General features: G+C 46.7%; 1 protein-coding gene across 2 annotated transcripts in view; it reads left to right on the forward strand.

The window, feature by feature from the left end:
- The window catches only part of CLCN1 (chloride voltage-gated channel 1), a 244992-nt gene that overhangs the window by 71859 nt on the left and 152700 nt on the right, over positions 1-20433 (forward strand). Inside the window, exon 1 of one of the 2 annotated variants that reach the window (XM_089654356.1) lies at positions 224-805. The exons of the other annotated variant lie outside the window; for it this stretch is intronic. Within the exon in view, the coding sequence (XP_089510482.1) occupies positions 626-805 (180 nt within the window). The 5' untranslated portion in view covers positions 224-625. Of the gene's footprint in view, positions 1-223; positions 806-20433 lie in introns of those variants that run through there. 2 annotated transcript variants of the gene reach the window in all.

Below are 20433 nucleotides of genomic sequence, written 5' to 3' on the forward strand. Positions count from 1 at the left end.
TCTATAATACTCGTCTGATGGCATTTGCACGTTGGTGGTGATATCTGCAGTAACTTTTCCCCTTCTCCTTCCATGCTGTGCCCTGCACTACCTCTCTCCTTCCTCACACGTTCCTCTGTGACAGTCGCTTTGGCCATCTCACTGTTATTTAATATCTCAGGTTTTGCAACTGGTCACGTGACGCGCTATATATATCTATATATCTATATACCTGTGCTTGCACGGTAACCCAGCTCCCTCTGCACAAGCCCCTCCAAGAGACACAGACCTGAAGTGCCACACTGATCCCAGAGGCCGTGGAAATGCACTAAGATACAAGAAGAAACAGAAGGGACACACTGAGAGGACACAGAGAGACACTTGGAAGACACTTGGAAACAACTTGTGAAGGGCAAAAGACTTTTAATGAAGGTCTCTGGACTGTCAGAGGGAGGAAAGATACAACTCATGAAAAAGAAACAGCCACAAGCTTGTGGTGAGCCAACAAGACTTGTCGTAAGATAGCTTGGTGGGTCAACTGTGGGCATGGTGGATGGGCAAAAGCGGGCAAGAGACAGTCAATGAGATACAGACGGTGGGAGACAGGCAAACCTGCTCCAAGTGAACGTCCAGAGGTTGAGGGACGATGCAAGCAATGGAGGCACCTAAAGAGTCCCAGAACAATGCCGCCAAGTCAGGCTGGTGGGGAGATGACCCTCAGTACCAATATATACAACTGCGGGACTCTTCTACCTACGGGATACCAAACCAGAGTTCTCCTCCAGTACAGGAGGCAGCTGGGGAACAGACATCAGCTCAAGCCAAGGTACAGGGATGGGGGTTCATGGGTTGGCCTGAACAGGTGGTTCTGGCATTTGCCAGCAGCACAGATATAACGGAGGGATTTTGGGGGCTGATGTGACCTCCTGGTGGCCTCCTGTTTGTCAGAATTGCTTTGATAAAACTGCAAATGTCACTGCAGGCATATTTGCTTCAATGGTGATATTAGTTATTGGGGCACCGAAAAATAGTTTTAGCTTGAAAAGTATAAGAAAGTAGACTAAAAAAAATTTTAAAAATGCCTCCTGCTTGATAAAAGAACCCTGAATTTGAACATATTCTGGGCTGAACCTTAAAGAGGAACTTAATGCTGGCCCCACCCCTTGGCATCACCATCTTTGAATGTCTGGTGCAATTGCAGATGTGTCAGAGGGCTTTGCCTGGCCTTGGCACAGCTACGCATGCACACCGTTGGGCAGACAAAGCTGATGTCCGGGACCTTCTTAACTACGGTGTCTTTGCGCACATGCTCAGATGAAAGTCTATGCTGGGTCCTGAAGGCAACACCCTGATTGCCTAGGAAAGAAAGGAGGAAGTGCTTCCCTGCAGCACAGAAAAAAATAATATCCAGTTGTGGAATAGGGGGGCTGTAGCCAGGTGCAAACAGATTGGTTTTTGGGGTGAAGGTCCACTTTGACCTTTAAGACTTAACCCATACTCTGCAAGTAGCTCCTAAAGTATACATCTACCAAGAACTTTTTTATATAGTTTTGGATATAGTGAGATATGGTGAGAAATCTAATAAGGTTTGTGCAGCTATTGGGAGCTTTATTTCCCATTATACAACATTGTACCATACAGAAAGTGAGGGGAACTCTCCAGCAGCATCACAGAAGAAATAAAAATGCTTTTCATTGGTAGAGTAGGGCGAAGATCTGTATGGGTCCCTTTTCCAGATTGTACATCACTTCCTGTGTGGTGAAACTGTTGTCAACAGGACAGGAAGCAAGGGGAAATCTCTCTAGCAGAGAACCTGACACTAATCAAAACCCATCAAGAATTCTAATGCTTTTCTCTCTCCAAGAGTAGAATGTTTTTGGCTTGACATATACTTTACCCTAACCCCGAGACTGCACTGAAAGTATACAGGGGCTACCATTGCTGAGATCTTCTTCTAAAAATGTTAGCTATCATGTGTATCCAACATCTTCAGTACTTTGAGTTCATGACAGATCAGGATCCCTGAATTCACTTCAATTGACTTTGCTGGCTGCATGCTTGTTTAGGTTAGTCACTTAAAAGGTATTGAAGATGGAAAGAGCCAGGCAATGATCATTTTCAGTAGGCGAGTTCAGCAATGTTCAACCCGCGGTAGATGCTTCCTTAAACGCATCCCTTAACCCAGCTATTCTCAACCAAGGTTTTATGGAACCATAGGGTTCCTTCAGAGGTTGCTAAGGGTTCCTTTAGCTGTGACTAACTGACCTCCCATCTGATGGCGCATGCATAGTACCAGGGCCAACACCACCCAGCCATTCTCAACCATGGTCCCATGGAACCATAGGGTTCCTTCAAAGGTTGCTAGGGCTTCCTTTAGCAGTGACTAACTGACCTCCCATCTGATGGCGCATGTATAGTACCAGGGCCAATACCACCCAGCCATTCTCAACCATGGTCTCATGGAACCATAGGGTTCCTTCAGAGGTTGCTAGGGTTTCCTTTAGCAGTGACTAACTGACCTCCCATCTGATGGCACATGTATAGTACCAGGGCCAATACCACCCAGCCATTCTCAATCATGGTCCCATGGAACCATAGGGTTCCTTCAGAGGTTGCTAGGGTTTCCTTTAGCTGTGACTAACTTACCTCCCATCTGAGGGCGTATAAATAGTACCAGGGCCAATACCACCTAGCCATTCTCAACCATGGTCCCATGGAACCATAGGGTTCCTTCAGAGGTTACTTCAGCTGTGGCTAAGTGACCTCCCATCTGATGGTATGTGCTTAGTACTGGGGCCAATGCCACATTGACACCATATTTCTTTTAAGCTATCTGTAAAGGTGGCATTCTGACCACCATTGTAAGGGTTTTATTCTACCTACTGTCTACCAATCTACAAGGCGTTTTCCCATTGCCCCCAAATGAATTGATTTCATTATGAGTTACATGAGGCCTGGGGGCTGTTTTAGGTGTTCCCCTGGGGCAAGAAGGTTGCCTTAACCTAATGTATCACCTAATTTTCCCACCATGAAAAGAATACTATAACATCCAGATTAAACCAATAAAACCACTGATAGAAAATCAATATTTTGGTGCATGAAAATCTATTACATTGAAAAAGTTGCCCAAAAGCTCTAAACCTAAAACTACGCAACTGGTGATAAAGAGTACTACTATCCTGCCGTGGCATATCATTGATTGTACAAACAGTTGTGTGTTTTCCTTGGAGCTTATGATATCCACAGTTCTGATTACTGAAGGATGCTTGGGAATGGTTTGATCCAGGGAAGGAATCCAAATGTCATTTATGGGACTAAGATGGAATTCTTGATCTCCATGTGAGACATAGATGGCAAAAGTCTATCAACGTTTAATATGAGCTCAAAGTAAATAAACACTTGAAGCCACTAGTATGAGTTCCAGTAGAGTATTAATATGCAATCCAAAACAATCCATTACCTTTTGGCCCCCATAGACTGGCTGCGGTAATTTGTTGGCTTCCAGCCAAGAGAGGAAAAACTAATCCTCTCTGTAACCCTCATACCTCTTAGAATCCCTAACGCTAGTCCTCCCTGTAATTTAGACCTTCATGTAACCCTAACACTAACCCTGCTTGTGACAATAACCCTTAACACCAACCTTGCTTGTAACATTAAAACGCAATATAATCCTTAACACCAACCCTGCCTCTGACACTAACTTATCGTGTATCCCCAGTATCAACCCTTCTTGTAATTGTAGCCACAAACCCTACCAGTAACCCTAACACTAACCCCTCCTATATTGCTATCAGTAACGCCAACACCAGACCCTCCCATATTACTAACTTGAACCCTGCCTGTAATGCTACCACCAACCCTACCAGTAACCCTAACACTAACCCCTCCTATATCGCTCACAGTAACACCAACACCAAACCCTCCCATATTCCTAACTTGAACCCCTGCCTATAATGCTAACACCAACCCTACCAGTAACCCCAACACTAACCCCTTCTATATCGCTCACAGTAACGCCAACACCAAACCCTCCCATATTACTAACTTGAACCCCTGCCTGTAATGCTACCACCAACCCTACCAGTAACCCTAACACTAACCCCTCCTATATCGCTAACAGTAACGCCAACACCAAACACTCTCATATTCCTAACTTGAACCCTGCCTATAATGCTAACACCAACCCTACCAGTAACCCTAACACTAACCCCTTCTATATCGCTAACAGTAACGCCAACACCAAACCCTCCCATATTCCTAACTTGAACCCTGCCTGTAATGCTAACACCAACCCTACCAATAACCCTAACACTAACCCCTTCTATATCGCTAACAGTAACGCCAACACCAAACCCTCCCATATTACTAACTTGAACCCCTGCCTGTAATGCTAACACCAACCCTACCTGTAACCATAACATTAACTTCCCCTATAACCCCAACACTAACCCCTCCTATAATGATAACAGTAACCCTCTCTATGATGCCAACACCAAACCCTCCATATTCCTAACTTATAACCCCAACACTAACCCCTCCTTTATCCATAACACCAACCCTCCCTATTACCCTAACACCAACCTAACATGTATAGGTGATATGATCCCTGCCTGTGATTCTGACCAGGGGCGGACTGACCATTTGAGCACTCGGGCGCTGCCCGAGGGCCCGGGGTCAGTAGGGGGTCCCATGAAATGCCCCTGGTACCTTTTTATAGGCTTTTTTGGGTGTGCTTTGACTGTGGGCAAAGACACAGGGGCCCCATGATCCCCTATTGCCCTGGGGCCCCATGAGTTGTCAGCCCCCCCCTGATTCTGACGTACCTATGACACCTGTGTATAACCACTGTCTAGGCGCCATCTTCACTCAGTGAAGTCAGCGTTGGTTCCAGTACATGAATACTGCATTGTAGGGTGATGGGATATAGATAAATGTTCTTCCGTACATAGCTTTAGTGCATGCTTTATATACTGTCCTAGGTCTATGGTTCCATTCTAGCACCGCTTATGGGGGTCCATGAAAACAAACAGAGTAGCACGGTGTCTAGAAATCCTAAAGTGAGCACGGAAGATCTATATATAGCTCTGTGTGGGTTTATTAGATGTTTCCAAGAGGGCAACCAGGGTTCATGGGTAAGAGTGGAAGAGGAGTCAGGAAATTTTATTGGGTGCTGGAAAAGGAGTAGCCAAAGTCGTTAGTCGTTACAGAAGAATGACGATTGGAGCACGTTTCACTACAAGTTTAATATTAACCTATAGTCACTTCCAGTATTTGAGTCCAACTTGTGTGTAGTACAGTAAAGCCTTCTTAGAACAGAAGGTATCCACATGTCCTATTCCATCACATATCCCAATAAACGAGAAGATTCTTTCAAATTTTAGGACAGTGGGCAGATCCGTACAAATCATTCCTTAATGCCCCATGGCCAGCCATTTATTCCAATGCATACAGTTTCAGGCTTTTTGACCATCATCAGTGCAGTGTAGGGAAACCATGGTATCTATGGCAGCCTTTCTCAACCTTTTTAACATGGAGGAACCCTTGAAATAACTTTTAGGTCTCATGAAACCCCTGATAATAATTACTGTATTTACAGCTCATGGGACATTAGCACGGCGGTTACATTGATGTTCAGTGGGAAGGAGGTTCCTTACATTGGTGGTCAGAGGGAAGAATGTTCCTTACATTGGTGGTCAGTGGGAAGAATGCTCCTTCCTTTTGCGATCAGTGGGAAGAATGTTCCTTACATTGGTGGTCGTGGAGAAGAATGTCCCTTACATTGGTGGTCGGTGAGAAGAATGTCCCTTACATTGGTGGTCGGTGAGAAGAATGTCCCTTACATTGGTGGTCGGTGAAAAGAATGTTCCTTACATTGGTGGTCAGAGGGGAAGATGTTATTTACATTGGTGGTCAATGGAACAAACGTGCCTTACCTTAGTGGTCGATTTGAAGAATGCTCCTTATACTGGTTGTCAGTGGGAAGAATGTTCCTTACATTGGTGATCAGTGGGAAGAATGTTCCTTACATTGGCGGTCAGGGGAAAGAATGTTCCTTACATTGGTGGTCAGTGGGAAGAATGTGCCTTCCCTTAGTGGTCAATGGGAAAAATGCTGCTTACATTGGTGGTCAGTGAGAAGAATGCTCCTTATGTTAGTGATCAGTAGGAAGAATGCTCCTTACAGTGGTGGTCAGTGGGAAGAATGTTCCTTATATTGGTGGTTAGTGGGAAGAATGTTCCTTACATTGGTGGTCATTGGAAAGAATGCTCCTTACATTGGTGGTCAGTGGGAAGAATGTTCCTTACATTGGTGATCGGTGAGAAGAATGTTCCTTACATTAGTGGTCAGTAGGAAGAATGTTCCTTACATTGGCGGTCAGTAGGAAGAATGTTCCTTACATTGGTGGTCAGTAGGAAGAATGTGCCTTACATTGGTGGTCAGTAGGAAGAATGTGCCTTACATTGGTGGTCAGTAGGAAGAATGTGCCTTACTTTGGTGGTCATTGGGAAAAATGCTCCTTACATTGGTGGTCAGTGGGAAGAATGTTCATTACATTGGCGGTCATTGGGAAGAATGTTCCTTACATTGGTGGTCAGTAGGAAGAATGTTCCTTACATTGGTGGTCAGTAGGAAGAATGTGCCTTACATTGGTGGTCAGTAGGAAGAATGTGCCTTACATTGGTGGTCAATTGGAAGAATGTGCCTTACATTAGAGGTCAATTGGAAGAATGTCCCTTATATTGGTGGTCAGTGGGAAGAATGCCGTCACAGATCTCTAAAAACATCATTGTTGTCAGTGGTTACCTATCTGAAAGACAGAATTTGTAAGGAACTAGCAACTTCTGGTTGAGAAAGGCTAATCTGCAGGCTAGGGACTGCGATCCAACAAAATGTTATACACGACCTGTGTGGCCTAAAATAACAAAAGGGTGTATGTCAATGCGCTTCCCCCACATCCAAGTCTCACTGGCTGAATCTAAAAGGCACGTTACATCAAGCCATAATACGGTGATAAAAAAAATGAATAACAACTTCTTGATAGCAGGCACTGGAAACAAAGATAAATGATGGAATGGTGAATGGTGGAACACTTTTGTTTAAAAATAAGTATATATAATAATATAATAAATAATAATTCCTGGGTACAAGTATAAGTCGATACATTCACTGCTCTTTTTGTTTCATTGAATCCAAATTTAATTATTTGCATTTTTAAGGATGTTATTATATATTTACAACATCATTGCTGGCTAGATCATTCTATAAGAGCATTTTCTACAGTTATTAATGTGTGCAGTAGCCGACATACCAGAAGGCTTCATATAGGCTAGGCATGTTAAAGTGGTATTTTTGGGGCCCTATGTGGCCCTATTGCTCTTTCAGAACCCAAACTAAACGATATTAGGACTCATTCCCATGGGCTTAACCTAAACATGCCCCCATAACACACAGGATCTTGCACAGGCCAACAGAATGAAGTTGAGTATTTGCTGTACACATGTAACATTCGTGCATACAGCTTCTAGCATACAGGCACCCCGTGGGCCAACGCCACTTCTTGGACCCTGGCAATAACAACAATGTGTAATCAGCTGCACCTGCACCACTGATCACACACTGTCTGTCTGAATGATTCACTGATGTACCGGTGGTGCGTACAGAATGACCTCAATCTGCAATCAGTGACTCATTCAGACCGATAATTACACATTGTTGATATTGCCATTTTGCCCAAAAAGTGGCAGCAGTGGCCAGTGGGGTCCCTTCCCATAGTCCATTGCATGGTACTATGTCTACATACACTCAGTCCAGGGTTGGCTGCACATCATTGCTCTGGACCAGTGTTTCCAAACTTTGGCCTGGGGACCGGATGTGGCTGTTTGCTTGCCTTTATCTGACCCTTGGTGCACTATTCCTCCAACAGACACCAATGATGGGACACTATTCCTCCCACTGACACCAATGATGGGGCGCTATTCCTCCCACTGACACCAATGATGGGACACTATTCCTCCCACTGATACCAATGATGGGGCACTATTCCTCCCACTGACACCAATGATGGGACACTATTCCCCCCACTGATACCAATGATGGGACACTATTCCTCCCACTGACACCAATGATGGGACACTATTCCTCCCACTGATACCAATGATGGGGCACTATTCCTCCCACTGATACCAATGATGGGGCACTATTCCCCCCACTGATAGCAATGATGGGACACTATTCCTCCCACTGACACCAATGATGGGGCACTATTCCTCCCGCTGATACCAATGATGGGGCACTATTCCTCCCACTGACACCAATGATGGGACACTATTCCTCCCGCTGATACCAATGATGGGGCACTATTCCTTCCACTGACACCAATGATGGAACACTATTCCCCCCACTAATACCAATGATGGGACACTATTCCTCCCACTGATACCAATGATGGGGCACTATTCCTCCCACTGACACCAATGATGGGGCACTATTCCTCCCACTGATACCAATGATGGGGCACTATTCCTCCCACTGACACCAATGATGGGGCACTCTTCCTCCCACTGATACCAATGATGGGGCACTCTTCCTCCCACTGATACCAATGATGGGGCACTATTCCTCCCACTGATACCAATGATGGGGCACTATTCCTCCCACTAATACCAATGATGGAACACTATTCCCCCCACTAATACCAATGATGGGGCACTATTCCTCCCACTAATACCAATGATGGAACACTATTCCTCCCACTGATACCAATGATGGGACACTATTCCTCCCACTGACACCAATGATGGAACACTATTCCCCCCACTAATACCAATGATGGGGCACTATTCCTCCCACTAATACCAATGATGGAACACTATTCCCCCCACTAATACCAATGATGGGGCACTCTTCCTCCCACTGATACCAATGATGGGACACTATTCCTCCCACTGACACCAATGATGGAACACTATTCCCCCCACTAATACCAATGATGGGGCACTATTCCTCCCACTAATACCAATGATGGAACACTATTCCCCCCACTAATACCAATGATGGGGCACTCTTCCTCCCACTGATACCAATGATGGGGCACTATTCCTCCCACTGATACCAATGATGGGGCACTATTCCTCCCACTGATACCAATGATGGGGCACTATTCCTCCCACTGATACCAATGATGGGGCACTATTCCTCCCACTAACACCAATGATGGGACACTATTCATCCCACTGATACTAATGATGGGGCACTATTCCTCCAACTGACACCAATAATGGGGCACTATTCCTCCCACTGACACCAATGATGGGGCGCTATTCCTCCCACTGACACCAATGATGGGGCACTATTCATCCCACTGATACCAATGATGGGGCGCTATTCCTCCCACTGATACTAATGATGGGGCACTATTTCTCCCACTGATACCAATGATGGGGCACTATTCCTCCCACTGACACCAATGATGGGGCACTATTCCTCCCACTGACACCAATGATGGTGCGCTATTCCTCCCACTGACACCAATGATGGGGCGCTATTCCTCCCACTAATACCAATGATGGGGCACTATTCCTCTCACTGACACCAATGATGGGGCACTATTCCTTCCACTGACACCAATGATGTGGCACTATTCTTCCCACTGATACCAATGATGGGGCACTATTCCTCCCACTGACACCAATGATGGGGCACTATTCCTCCAACACACACCAATAGTGGGGCACTATTCCTCCCACTGACACCAATGATGGGGTACTATTCCCCCCACTGACACCATCAATGAGGCACTATTCATTCCACTGACACCATCAATGGGGCACTATTCCTCCAACTGACATAATCAATGAGGCACTATTCATTCCACTGGCACCATCAATGAGGCAATATTCATTCCACTGACACCATCCCATCAATGAGGCACTATTCATTCCACTGACACCATCAATGAGGCACTATTCCTGATATCCAAATACCACCCAGCACGCACACTCCGCTCCTCACAAGACCTCCTACTCTCTAGTTCCCTGGCCTCCTCCTCCCATGCCCGCCTCCAGGAATTCTCTAGGGCTTCCCCATCCTCTGGAACTCCCTACCCCAACCCAACAGATTATCACCTACTCTCCTCTCCTTTAGGCGCACCCTGAAAACCCATCTCTTCAGAGAAGCTTACCCCGCCCTCAGCTAATTACCGATCTCCTCCACTTTTCCTACCACTCCATCCCCCACAGCTATTCCTCCTGTACCACCATCCCCTCCCTCCTAGATTGTAAGCTCCAAGGAACAGGACCCTCAAACCCCTCGTGTATTGTATTGTATTGTTATTGTTCTGTCTCATGTATTGTCTCAAATTATAATGTACAGCGCTGAGCAAACTGTTGGTGCTATATAAATACTGTATAATAATAATAATTCCTCCCATTAACACCATCAATGAGGCACTATTCATTCTACTGACACCATCAATGAGGCACTATTCATTCTACTGACACCATCAATGAGGCACTATTCATTCTACTGACACCATCAATGAGGCACTATTCATTCTACTGACACCATCAATGAGGCACTATTCATTCTACTGACACCATCAATGAGGCACTATTCATTCTACTGACACCATCAATGAGGCACTATTCATTCTACTGACACCATCAATGAGGCACTATTCATTCTACTGACACCATCAATGAGGCACTATTCATTCTACTGACACCATCAATGAGGCAATATTCATTCTACTGACACCATCAATGAGGCACTATTCATTCTACTGACACCATCAATGAGGCAATATTCATTCTACTGACACCATCAATGGGGCACTATTCCTCCAAATGACACCATCAATGAGGCACTATTCCTCCCACTAATACCATCAATGAGTCACTGTTCCTCCAACTGACACCAATCATGGAGCACCACTCCTCTAACTGACACCATTGAAGGGGTATGATTCCTCCCACTGACATCGATGGGCATTATTTCTCCCACAAACACCATCAATGGGGCACTATTCCTCCAACTGACACCATCAATGAGGCACTATTCATTCCACTGACACCATCAATGAGACACTATTCATTCCACTGACACCATCCATGGGGCACTATTCCTCTAACTGACACCAATCATGGAGCACACTCCTCTAACTGACACCATTGAGGGGGTATGATTCCTCCCACTGACATCGATGGGGCATTATTTCTCCCACAGACACCATCAATGGGGCAATAGTCCCCCAGCTGATACCAGTGATAGGGCACTACTCCTTTAGCTGACACCATTGAGGGGGTATGATTCCACCCACTGACACCATCAATGGGACACTATTCCTTCCACTGACACCAATGATGGGGCACTATTCCTTCCACTGACACCAATGATGGGGCACTATTTCTTCCACTGACACCAGCGATGGGACACTATTGCTCCCACCAACACCATCAATGAGGCACCATTCCTCCTAATGACACCAATAATGGGGAACTATTCCTCCCACTGACACCATCAATGGGGCACCATTTCTCCTAATGACACCAAGAATGGGGAACCATTTCTCCCACTGACACCATCAATGGGGCACTATTCCTCCTTCAAAAATCAAGGAAGGGCCATTATTTACTGAGACCGATTCTGGGGAATTTTGCTGCCCCCACTGGCCACACCAAAGCCTGAAAACAGTAAACTGGCCTTTTGTTTAGGACGTTTTCAGACCCCTGCTCTGGACTGATGATAACGATCCATCCTATCGGTGATCATTTTGTACTTATTTCTATCCTCTGCTGGCCTGGGGGTAATAAATATAAAATGAATTGAGTGACCAAGCAAAGTATGTGAGACTCCGAGGAGATAGATGTTCGTCTTATATATGTTCGGTTGTAAATATGCTGCTAATCTGCATGAGGTCGCTTCATGTAGCTGCGTCTTTGTGTTCCCTGTAATGGTAGCAGTTGGTGGACAGGGAACAGCCAATCGGATTGCATGCAGATTGGTGTCTGCCTGTGGAAACTATTGTATCTACCATAGACTTACCTGTATGTAAAAGATAAGAAAAAGACGTTACTTCCGCTTTAAAAAGCCATCCCTGAGCTCCACTCCGGTGGCTTTTCCTAGGCTGAGGCAGTGTGATCAGTCTGCTGCACGCAGGAGGAAGCATTTCCTCAGTCTCCTCACCCCCAGTGAGCAGACTGCAACATTGTAACTTTGTAGAAAATCACAAGGTGAGAGGCTGCAGCAGGGGGCTGATCTGTGTCAGACATTTGTGAACACAGCCAAGAACAGTACAGACCAAAGGCGGCCTGACCATTTGGTTACTTGGGCAGTGCCCGAGGGCCCTGGGTCACTAGGGGGCTCCCCTAGTACCTTTCATAGGCTTTTTTTGGGTGTGGTTTGAGTGTGGGTGAGGACACAGGTGCCCCATGATCCCCTATTGCCCGGGGGCCCCATGAGTTGTCAGTCCGCCCCTGGTACAGACATCAGGATTTACGTGATCGTGTCATCTCTGAGCCAATATCTTAGTCCAGGAAGTTGGATGATGCCCGCATAAAGATGGTACTGTCCTTCTGGGGAGAAAAGTACAGAAAGGAATCGTCAGGCGGAGTACTGTGATCTCTAGCATTAAAGCAACCATTTTTGTTTTTCTGCTTTCATTTTAAAAGTCATTTTCAGTATTTTTAAATCTGCACCTTTCATTAAAATAATCCCTGGTGATCCCGCCAATAAGGTCCTTGTTCTGGCACTTCCTGTTTCAGGGTGACAACTGTCTCCCCATAGTTCTCCTATGTTGTCACACATCAAACAGCAGTCCCCCATGTGACATTTACAGTTTTATTACAGGAAGCACAAAAATAACGTATCTTCTGGTACAGTCCACAAGTGATAAAACTGTAAATGTTACATGGGGGACTGCTGTTTGATGTGTGACAACCAGTGGTGTCCCGAGGCAGGTGCGGGGGGTGCACGCCACACCGGTGACACCTACCGCATGGGGTGACACCGCTCCATGAAAAGGTAAGTTGTAAAGAAAGCTGACGATCCCCGCAGGATCCGATCCGATCTGCAGATTGGGGAGGATAATGGATCGGACTCCGATCCATTATTCTCAATCCGCAGATATGATGCATCCTGCGGGGATCATCGGAGGGGGTGTCACCAAGTGTTACCGCACCGGGTGCCACCAACCCTAGGGACGCCCCTGGTGACAACATAGGAGAACTATGGGGAGACAGTTGTCACCCTGAAATGGGAAGTGCCAGAACAAGGACCTTATTGGTGGGATCACCAGGGATTATTTTAATGAGAGGTGCAGATTTAAAAATACTGAAAATGACTTTTAAAATTAAAGCAGAACTCCGGGACAAGCAAATATTGTCTAAATCAGGGCCGGACTGACCATTTGGAAACTCGGGCACTGCCCGAGGGCCCGGGGTCAGTAGGGGGCCCCATGAGATGCCCCTGGTACCTTTTTCATAGGCTTTTTTGAGTTTGGGCAAGGACACAGGGGCCCCATGATCCCCTATTGCCCAGGGGCCCCATGAGTTGTCAGTCCGCCCCTGGTCTAAATCCATCCATCCTGTGTGTTCTTCCTGGAATCTCGCTGTGCTTTGTGTAGGTCAGGGGTAGGCAACCTGCGTCTCTCTAGCTGTTGTGGAACTACATTTCCCATGAGGCATTGCAACATTACCAAACTGACAGTTACAGCTATGACTTGCAGAGGCATGATGGGACTTGTAGTCCTGCGGCTCTCAGGTTGCCTACCCCTGGTGTATTTCTTCCAGATCTGTGCAGTCATCCAGTGTCAGACTTTTCCTGTTGCTGCTCTCTGTCCTTGTACAGAAGGGCTGGTCTCCTCTCCGCCCCCTCCTGTAGTTTGTAGGGGGTGAAGCCTGATGAGCCCCTCCCACAGCTCTGCTCTCTGCAGATGCCATGTACAGTGATGATGTCTTGGATACTTTTACAAGGTAATACCTGGGTTTGCAATTTGGTGCAAGGGTTTTTTTTTATCCTTTATAGCTATTGAATATGTTTAAAAGTGGTTGTAAACCCTTACCTATACCTAGTGAAGTGACGGGCCTCAGGTGATACACAGAGATGAAAAAAAAATCCTCCTTCATAAATTGTACCTGTTTATCTACTGTAATCTTTCCCTACATCCATCAAAGTGCAGAATTTACACAGGATCTCTCAGCTCTGAAAAGCAGGGGGCGGGGAGCTGAGGTTACATCAGTGAGGAGAGCTCTGACAGCTGATTGGAGGGAAGGGACACACACCCCCTTCACGCAGCACACAGGAGCTGAGGCTGTTAATCACAGGCTGTGTGCTGAAGCTCCCTCCTCTGTCACCATTTTTCTCTTGGTGTCAGGAAAACTTCTCAGAAGTGACTCATGCTGATAGCAGAGGAACAGGGCAGGGCTCTGGATTGAGACAAGTACACACTATAGAGGGATATGTTTTGTTCATATTTCATATCTGAGGTTTCAGGTTCTATAAGATTTTAGTGATTGGGTCTCCATCTGCTTTACATAAAGTATTTGTCACATGCCACGATGGTGTCACAATATCTTAGATCAGGCGTCTCCAAACTTTCTAAACAAAGGGTTAGTTTATTGTCCTTCAGAATTTAGAGGGGCCGGACTGTGGTCAGTAGAGGTAGAACATTTTCTGATGTCAGTAACAATGCCTCATCATTGGTGTCAGTGGGAGGAATAGTGCCTCATCATTGGTGTCAGTGGGAGGAATAGTGCCCCATCATTGGTGTCAGTGGGAGGAATAGTGCCCCATCATTGGTGTCAGCGGGAGGAATAGTGCCCCATCATTGGTGTCAGTTGGGAGGAATAGTGTCCCATCATTGGTGTCAGTGGAAGAAACAGTGCCCCATCATTGGTATCAGTGGGAGGAATAGCGCCCCATCATTGGTGTCAGTGGGAGGAATAGTGCCCCATCATTGGTGTCAGTGGAAGGAATAGTGCCCCATCATTGGTATCAGTAGGAGGAATAGTGCCCCATCATTGGTATCAGTGGGAGGAATAGTGCTCCATCATTGGTGTCAGTGGGAGGAATAGTGTCCGTTCATTGGTGTCAGTGGCAGGAATTATGCCCCATTGTTAATGTCAGTGGGAGGAATAGTGCCCCTTCATTGGTGTCAGTGGGAGGAATAGTGCCCCATCATTGGTATCAGAGGGAGGAATAGTGCCCCATCATTGGTGTCAGTGGGAGGAATAGTGCCCCTTCATTGGTATCAGAGGGAGGAATAGTGCCCCTTCATTGGTGTCAGTGGGAGGAATAGTGCCCCATCATTGGTATCAGAGGGAGGAATAGTGCCCCTTCATTGGTGTCAGTGGGAGGAATAGTGCCCCATCATTGGTGTCAGTGGGAGGAATAGTGCCCCATCATTGGTATCAATGGGAGGAATAGTGCCCCATCATTGGTGTCAGTGGGAGGAATAGTGCCCCATCATTGGTGTCAGTAGCAGGAATTATGCCCCATCATTGGTGTCAGTGGGAGGAATTATGCCCCATTGTTAATGTCAGTGGGAGGAATAGCACCCCAAGGGCCAGATAAAGGCAAACAAAGGGTTCTATCTGGCCCCCAGGCCGCAGTTTGGAGCCCAGGGTCCTAGAGCACTGATTGGCTGTCTCATTCATGCAGTATTGCTGTGTCCTGTAGTGACAGGTCCGATATTGGCGGGCGCGGTCGGGTGATCCAGGTGCCCTTTATAGCGGGTAGTAAATGAAGTGCATTTTATTTTCTCGGTATCCCGGGGAAGGACAGTAAACACAGTGGCGGTGGCGGTGGCGGCGCGCAGCGTCTGCTGCATAATGCTGACCACATTGTAATAACAAGCGGCTCCTTTTCCATCCCTTCGCCTCGTCTTTCAGGGCTATTTATAGAGCGGAGATTTGTGTGAACTGAGAGGCCTCATCTGCCCTAGGAGAGAGTCCAGAACCACCAAACCGTTCATCACCGAGCCACCTCCGGACCAAGCCAGTTCTACCAGATGCTCTCCGGGCCCCTGAGGGCCGGCCCTAAAGAGCTCCCGGGAGAAATGTAAAGCTTAAGAGCGCTTAGAGCCGAAGTCCAGACAGCTAACCATAAAGGAGTTTGTATTTCTGTCTATACAACCCTGAGATTTACACAGCTCTGCCACACAGCACAGCCCTGTCTGACCTGATTTTATTCTGCTGCAGTTCAGTGACACCTGCAGGTCTTGTCCCTCCCCCAGCCTGTGATTGGACAATGAAAAGAGAAGCTCATTTCAATGTCACTCTTTTCTCTTCTCCTATCCGCATGCCCACACACCCATATTTAACGTCAGGGCTTTTTTTCAGTGGGAACATGGGGGGAACACAGTTCTGACACCTCCAGCACTGAATGTATATAATGGTGAGGTGTGCTGGAGGGTCTATTGATGCTGGCTGCTGGGGGATCTATTGTCACTGATGGGAATCTATTTTTGCATGGGGGTCTATTGTCACTAACGGGAATCTATTTTGCATGGAGGATCTATTGTCATTAATGGGAATCTATTTTTGCATGGGGGTCTGTTGTCACTGATGGGAATCTATTTTTGCACTGGGAATCTATTGTCACTAATGGGAATCTATTTTTGCATGGAGGATCTATTGTCATTAATAAGAATCAGTTTTTGCATGGGGGTCTATTGTCACTGATGGGAATCTATTTTTACATGGAGGATCTATTGTCATTAATGGGAATCTATTTTTGCATGGGGGTCTATTGTCATTAATGTTAATCTATTTTTGCATGGGGGTCTATTGTCACTGATGGGAATCTATTTTTGCACTGTGGATCTATTGTCACTGATGGGAATATATTTTTGCATGGGGGTCTATTGTCACTGATGGGAATCTATTTTTGCATGGAGGTTCTATTGTCATTTATGGGAATCTATTTTTGCATGGGGGTCTATTTTCACTGATGGGAATCTATTTTTGCATTTGGGATCTATTGTCACTAGTGGGAATCTATTTTTGCATGGGGGTCTATTGTCACTGATGGGAATCTATTTTTGCATGGAGGATCTATTGTCATTAATGGGAATCTATTTTTGCATGGGGGTCTATTGTCACTGATGGGAATCTATTTTTGCATGGAGGTTCTATTGTCATTTATGGGAATCTATTTTTGCATGGGGGTCTATTTTCACTGATGGGAATCTATTTTTGCATTGGGGATCTATTGTCACTAGTGGGAATCTATTTTTGCATGGGGGTCTATTGTCACTGATGGGAATCTATTTTTGCATGTAGGATCTATTGTCATTAATGGGAATCTATTTTTGCGTGGGGATCTATTGTCACTAATGGGAATTTATTTTTGCATGGGGTCTATTGTCACTGATGGGAATCTATTTTTGCATGGGGTCGATCGTCGCTGATGGCAATCTATTTTTGCATGGGGGTCTATTGTCACTAATGGGAATCTATTTTTGCATGGGGGATCTATTGTCACTAATGGGAATCTATTTTTGCATGGGGTCTATTGTCATTGATGGGAATCTATTTTTGCATGGGGGTCTTATGCTGCTGGGGGGTCTTATGCTGCTGGGAGGGATCTCCTGTTGAGTCTATTGTTGCTGCCTGCTGGATGGCCTATTTATGCTGGCTACTGGGAGATCTGTTGTTGCTGCTGGGGTCTATAATTACTGGGGAGGTATTTTGTTGTGGGGGGTCCATTGTTGCTGGGGGGGTCGATTGTGTTGGGGATCAATTTTTGCTGGCTGTAGGGGATCTAGTGTATTTGACTGCTTTTATTGTTATAGTTACATTCACATTACTTAGCACCACTAATGATTCTTGGTTCTGTATTCTCTAAAAGGGGCGGTACTTGGAGGTGGGTAGGGGGTGGAACCAAGGGACAGTGCTTGGAGGTGGGTAGGGGGTGGAACCAAGGGACGGTGCTCGGAGGTGGGTAGGAGGTGAAACCAAGGGACGGTGCTCAGAGGTGGGTAGGAGGTGGAACCAAAGGATGGTGGTTGGAGGTGGGTAGGGGGTGGAATTAAGGTATGGTGGCTGGAGGTGGGTAGGGGGCGGAGACAAGGGAGGGTGGTTGGAGGTGGATAGGGGGTGAAACCAAGGGACGGTGCTCGGAGGTTGGTAGGGGGTGGAACCAAGGGATGGTGGTTGGAGGTGGATAGGGGGTGGAACCAAGGGATGGTGGTTGGAGGTGGGTAGGGGTGGAACCAAGGTACGGTGGTTGGAGGTGGGTAGGAGGTGGAACCCAGGGACAGTGATTAGAGGTGGGTAGGGGGTGGAAGCAAGGTACGGTGGCTGGAGGTGGGTAGGGGGCGGAGACAAGGGAGGGTGGTTGGAGGTGGATAGGGGGTGGAACCAAGGGACGGTGGTCGGAGGTGGATAGGTGGTGGAACCAAGGGATGGTGATTGGAGGTGGGTAGGGGTGGAACCAAGGGATGGTGATTGGAGGTGGGTAGGGGTGGAACCAAGGGATGGTGATTGGAGGTGGGTAGGGGTGGAACCAAGGGATGGTTATTGGAGGTGGGTAGGGATGGAACCAAGGGATGGTAGTTGGAGGTGGGTAGGGATGGAACCAAGGGATGGTGGTTGGAGGTGGGTAGGGATGGAACCAAGGGATGGTGGTTGGAGGTGGGTAGGGGTGGAACCAAGGGATGGTGATTGGAGGTGGGTAGGGATGGAACCAAGGGATGGTGATTGGAGGTGGGTAGGGGTGGAACCAAGGGATGGTGATTGGAGGTGGGTAGGGATGGAACCAAGGGATGGTGGTTGGAGGTGGTTCGGGGGCAGAGACAAGGGGTGATTCAAAGGTGGGGAGTTCCTACACATATTCTCTGAAAAAAAAAAGCCCTGTTTTACACCCACATGTGGCACATATGCATCCATGGGTGGTAGAACTTTCTGTGCTGGGAACATGCACAACTCAATGACTGAGCTGTCAAAGACTCTGTCAATGATTATTAGCCAGCAGGACCGGTTCCCAATCATGTGACCACTGTGACAGCCAATTACAATCATCAGCTGATCCTTACCCCCCCCCCCCCCCCCGGTCTGAAGACCCTGTCAAAGGGATGCCGGGGTAGGACAGGAAGGGTTTAAACATCACAACCATTTTTTAGGTAGATCTCAAACATGCAATGCATGCAAGGGGGTCCCTGTGACCAAGTCCTGGTGGGTGGGGCGAAACACATCAGGAGGTGTGGCTGCAGCGGTGGCTGAGGCCATTCCACTCATCTGGCTCCCAGGGTTGGTCTTGAGCGGCTTCTTCCCCTCTACTTATCTCTTAATGTAGCGCTGCCCCCTCCTTTTCCTTTGCTGGCGGGATGACCTCCTCTCATCTCCAGCTTGGAGCAGCGCCATCAAAGATTCTCTGGGGTCAGGAATATCTCGGTTTAACTTCTTGCTGACCACCTACCTCAGTACATATGTGTGATCTGGAATTTCCAGGTGAGGAGTGCGTGCCCACCGCCGCTTCTGTGCTGTCATTTGCTGCAGCATAAGCCGATCAGCAGGTCCAGGCCAATGATTTATGGAAGGGACCTGCTGATCTGTTTAGTGAAAGAGAGTTCCGCAGCATGTGTTTACTAAGAACACAGAGCTCTGTATGGAGAGCAGTGATGTGTCTTTTTTGTTTCCCTGCAAAGCAGGGAGGTAAAATAGTCACACCGCTTAGTAAAAGCAGCACACATTACACATTGTTAGGCACACAGTTAACCTTTTGATTAGTTGTTAACCCCTTCCCAGCCAGTGTCAGTTAGTGTCAATCACTGGTGATGTCAGTTAGTCAGTTCCCAACCATCGTCGGTTAGTGTCAGATTGTCCCCCGCACTATCAAAGTCCCACTATCCCACTATAAGTAGCTGATTGCCACCATTGCTAGTATAAAAAAAACAAATTCCAGGATATATACCGCCATTTTTAGATGCTATAACTTTCACGTAAACCAATCACTATACACTTATTGGGATTTTTTTTTTTACCAAAGACTTGTAGCAGAATATACTTTGGCTTAAAGTTATAAATAACTTTTTTTTTCATTTATAGCACAAAAAAAAAACAGTGATGATCAAATACCACCAAAAGAAAGCTCTATTTGTGTGAAAAAAATGATCAATTCATTTGTGTACAGTGTTGCATGACACCGCAATTGTCAGTTAAAGTAGTGCAGCGCCATATAGCAAAAAATGGCCTGGTCAGGAAGGAGGGTAAATCTTCTGGAGAGCAAGTCGCTATGCAATGCGGACGGATCATGGCTGGTGGGAGGGGCTGGCAGGGTGCAGTACATAGCTTCCCGGACAGCACAGCGGCTAAGTGGTTAGCATTCGTGCTTAGCAGTACTAGGGTAGTTGGTTTGAATCCCAACCCTGGCACCACCTGCCTGGAGTTTGCATGTTCTCTTTGTGCCTGCGTGGGTTTCCTCCGGGTACTCCGGTTTCCTCCGGATACTCCAAAG

Source organism: Staurois parvus, unplaced genomic scaffold (assembly GCF_062004578.1).
Source record: "Staurois parvus isolate SC_StPar_1 unplaced genomic scaffold, SC_StPar_1.0 ptg000758l, whole genome shotgun sequence".
NCBI classification, from domain to species: domain Eukaryota; kingdom Metazoa; phylum Chordata; class Amphibia; order Anura; family Ranidae; genus Staurois; species Staurois parvus.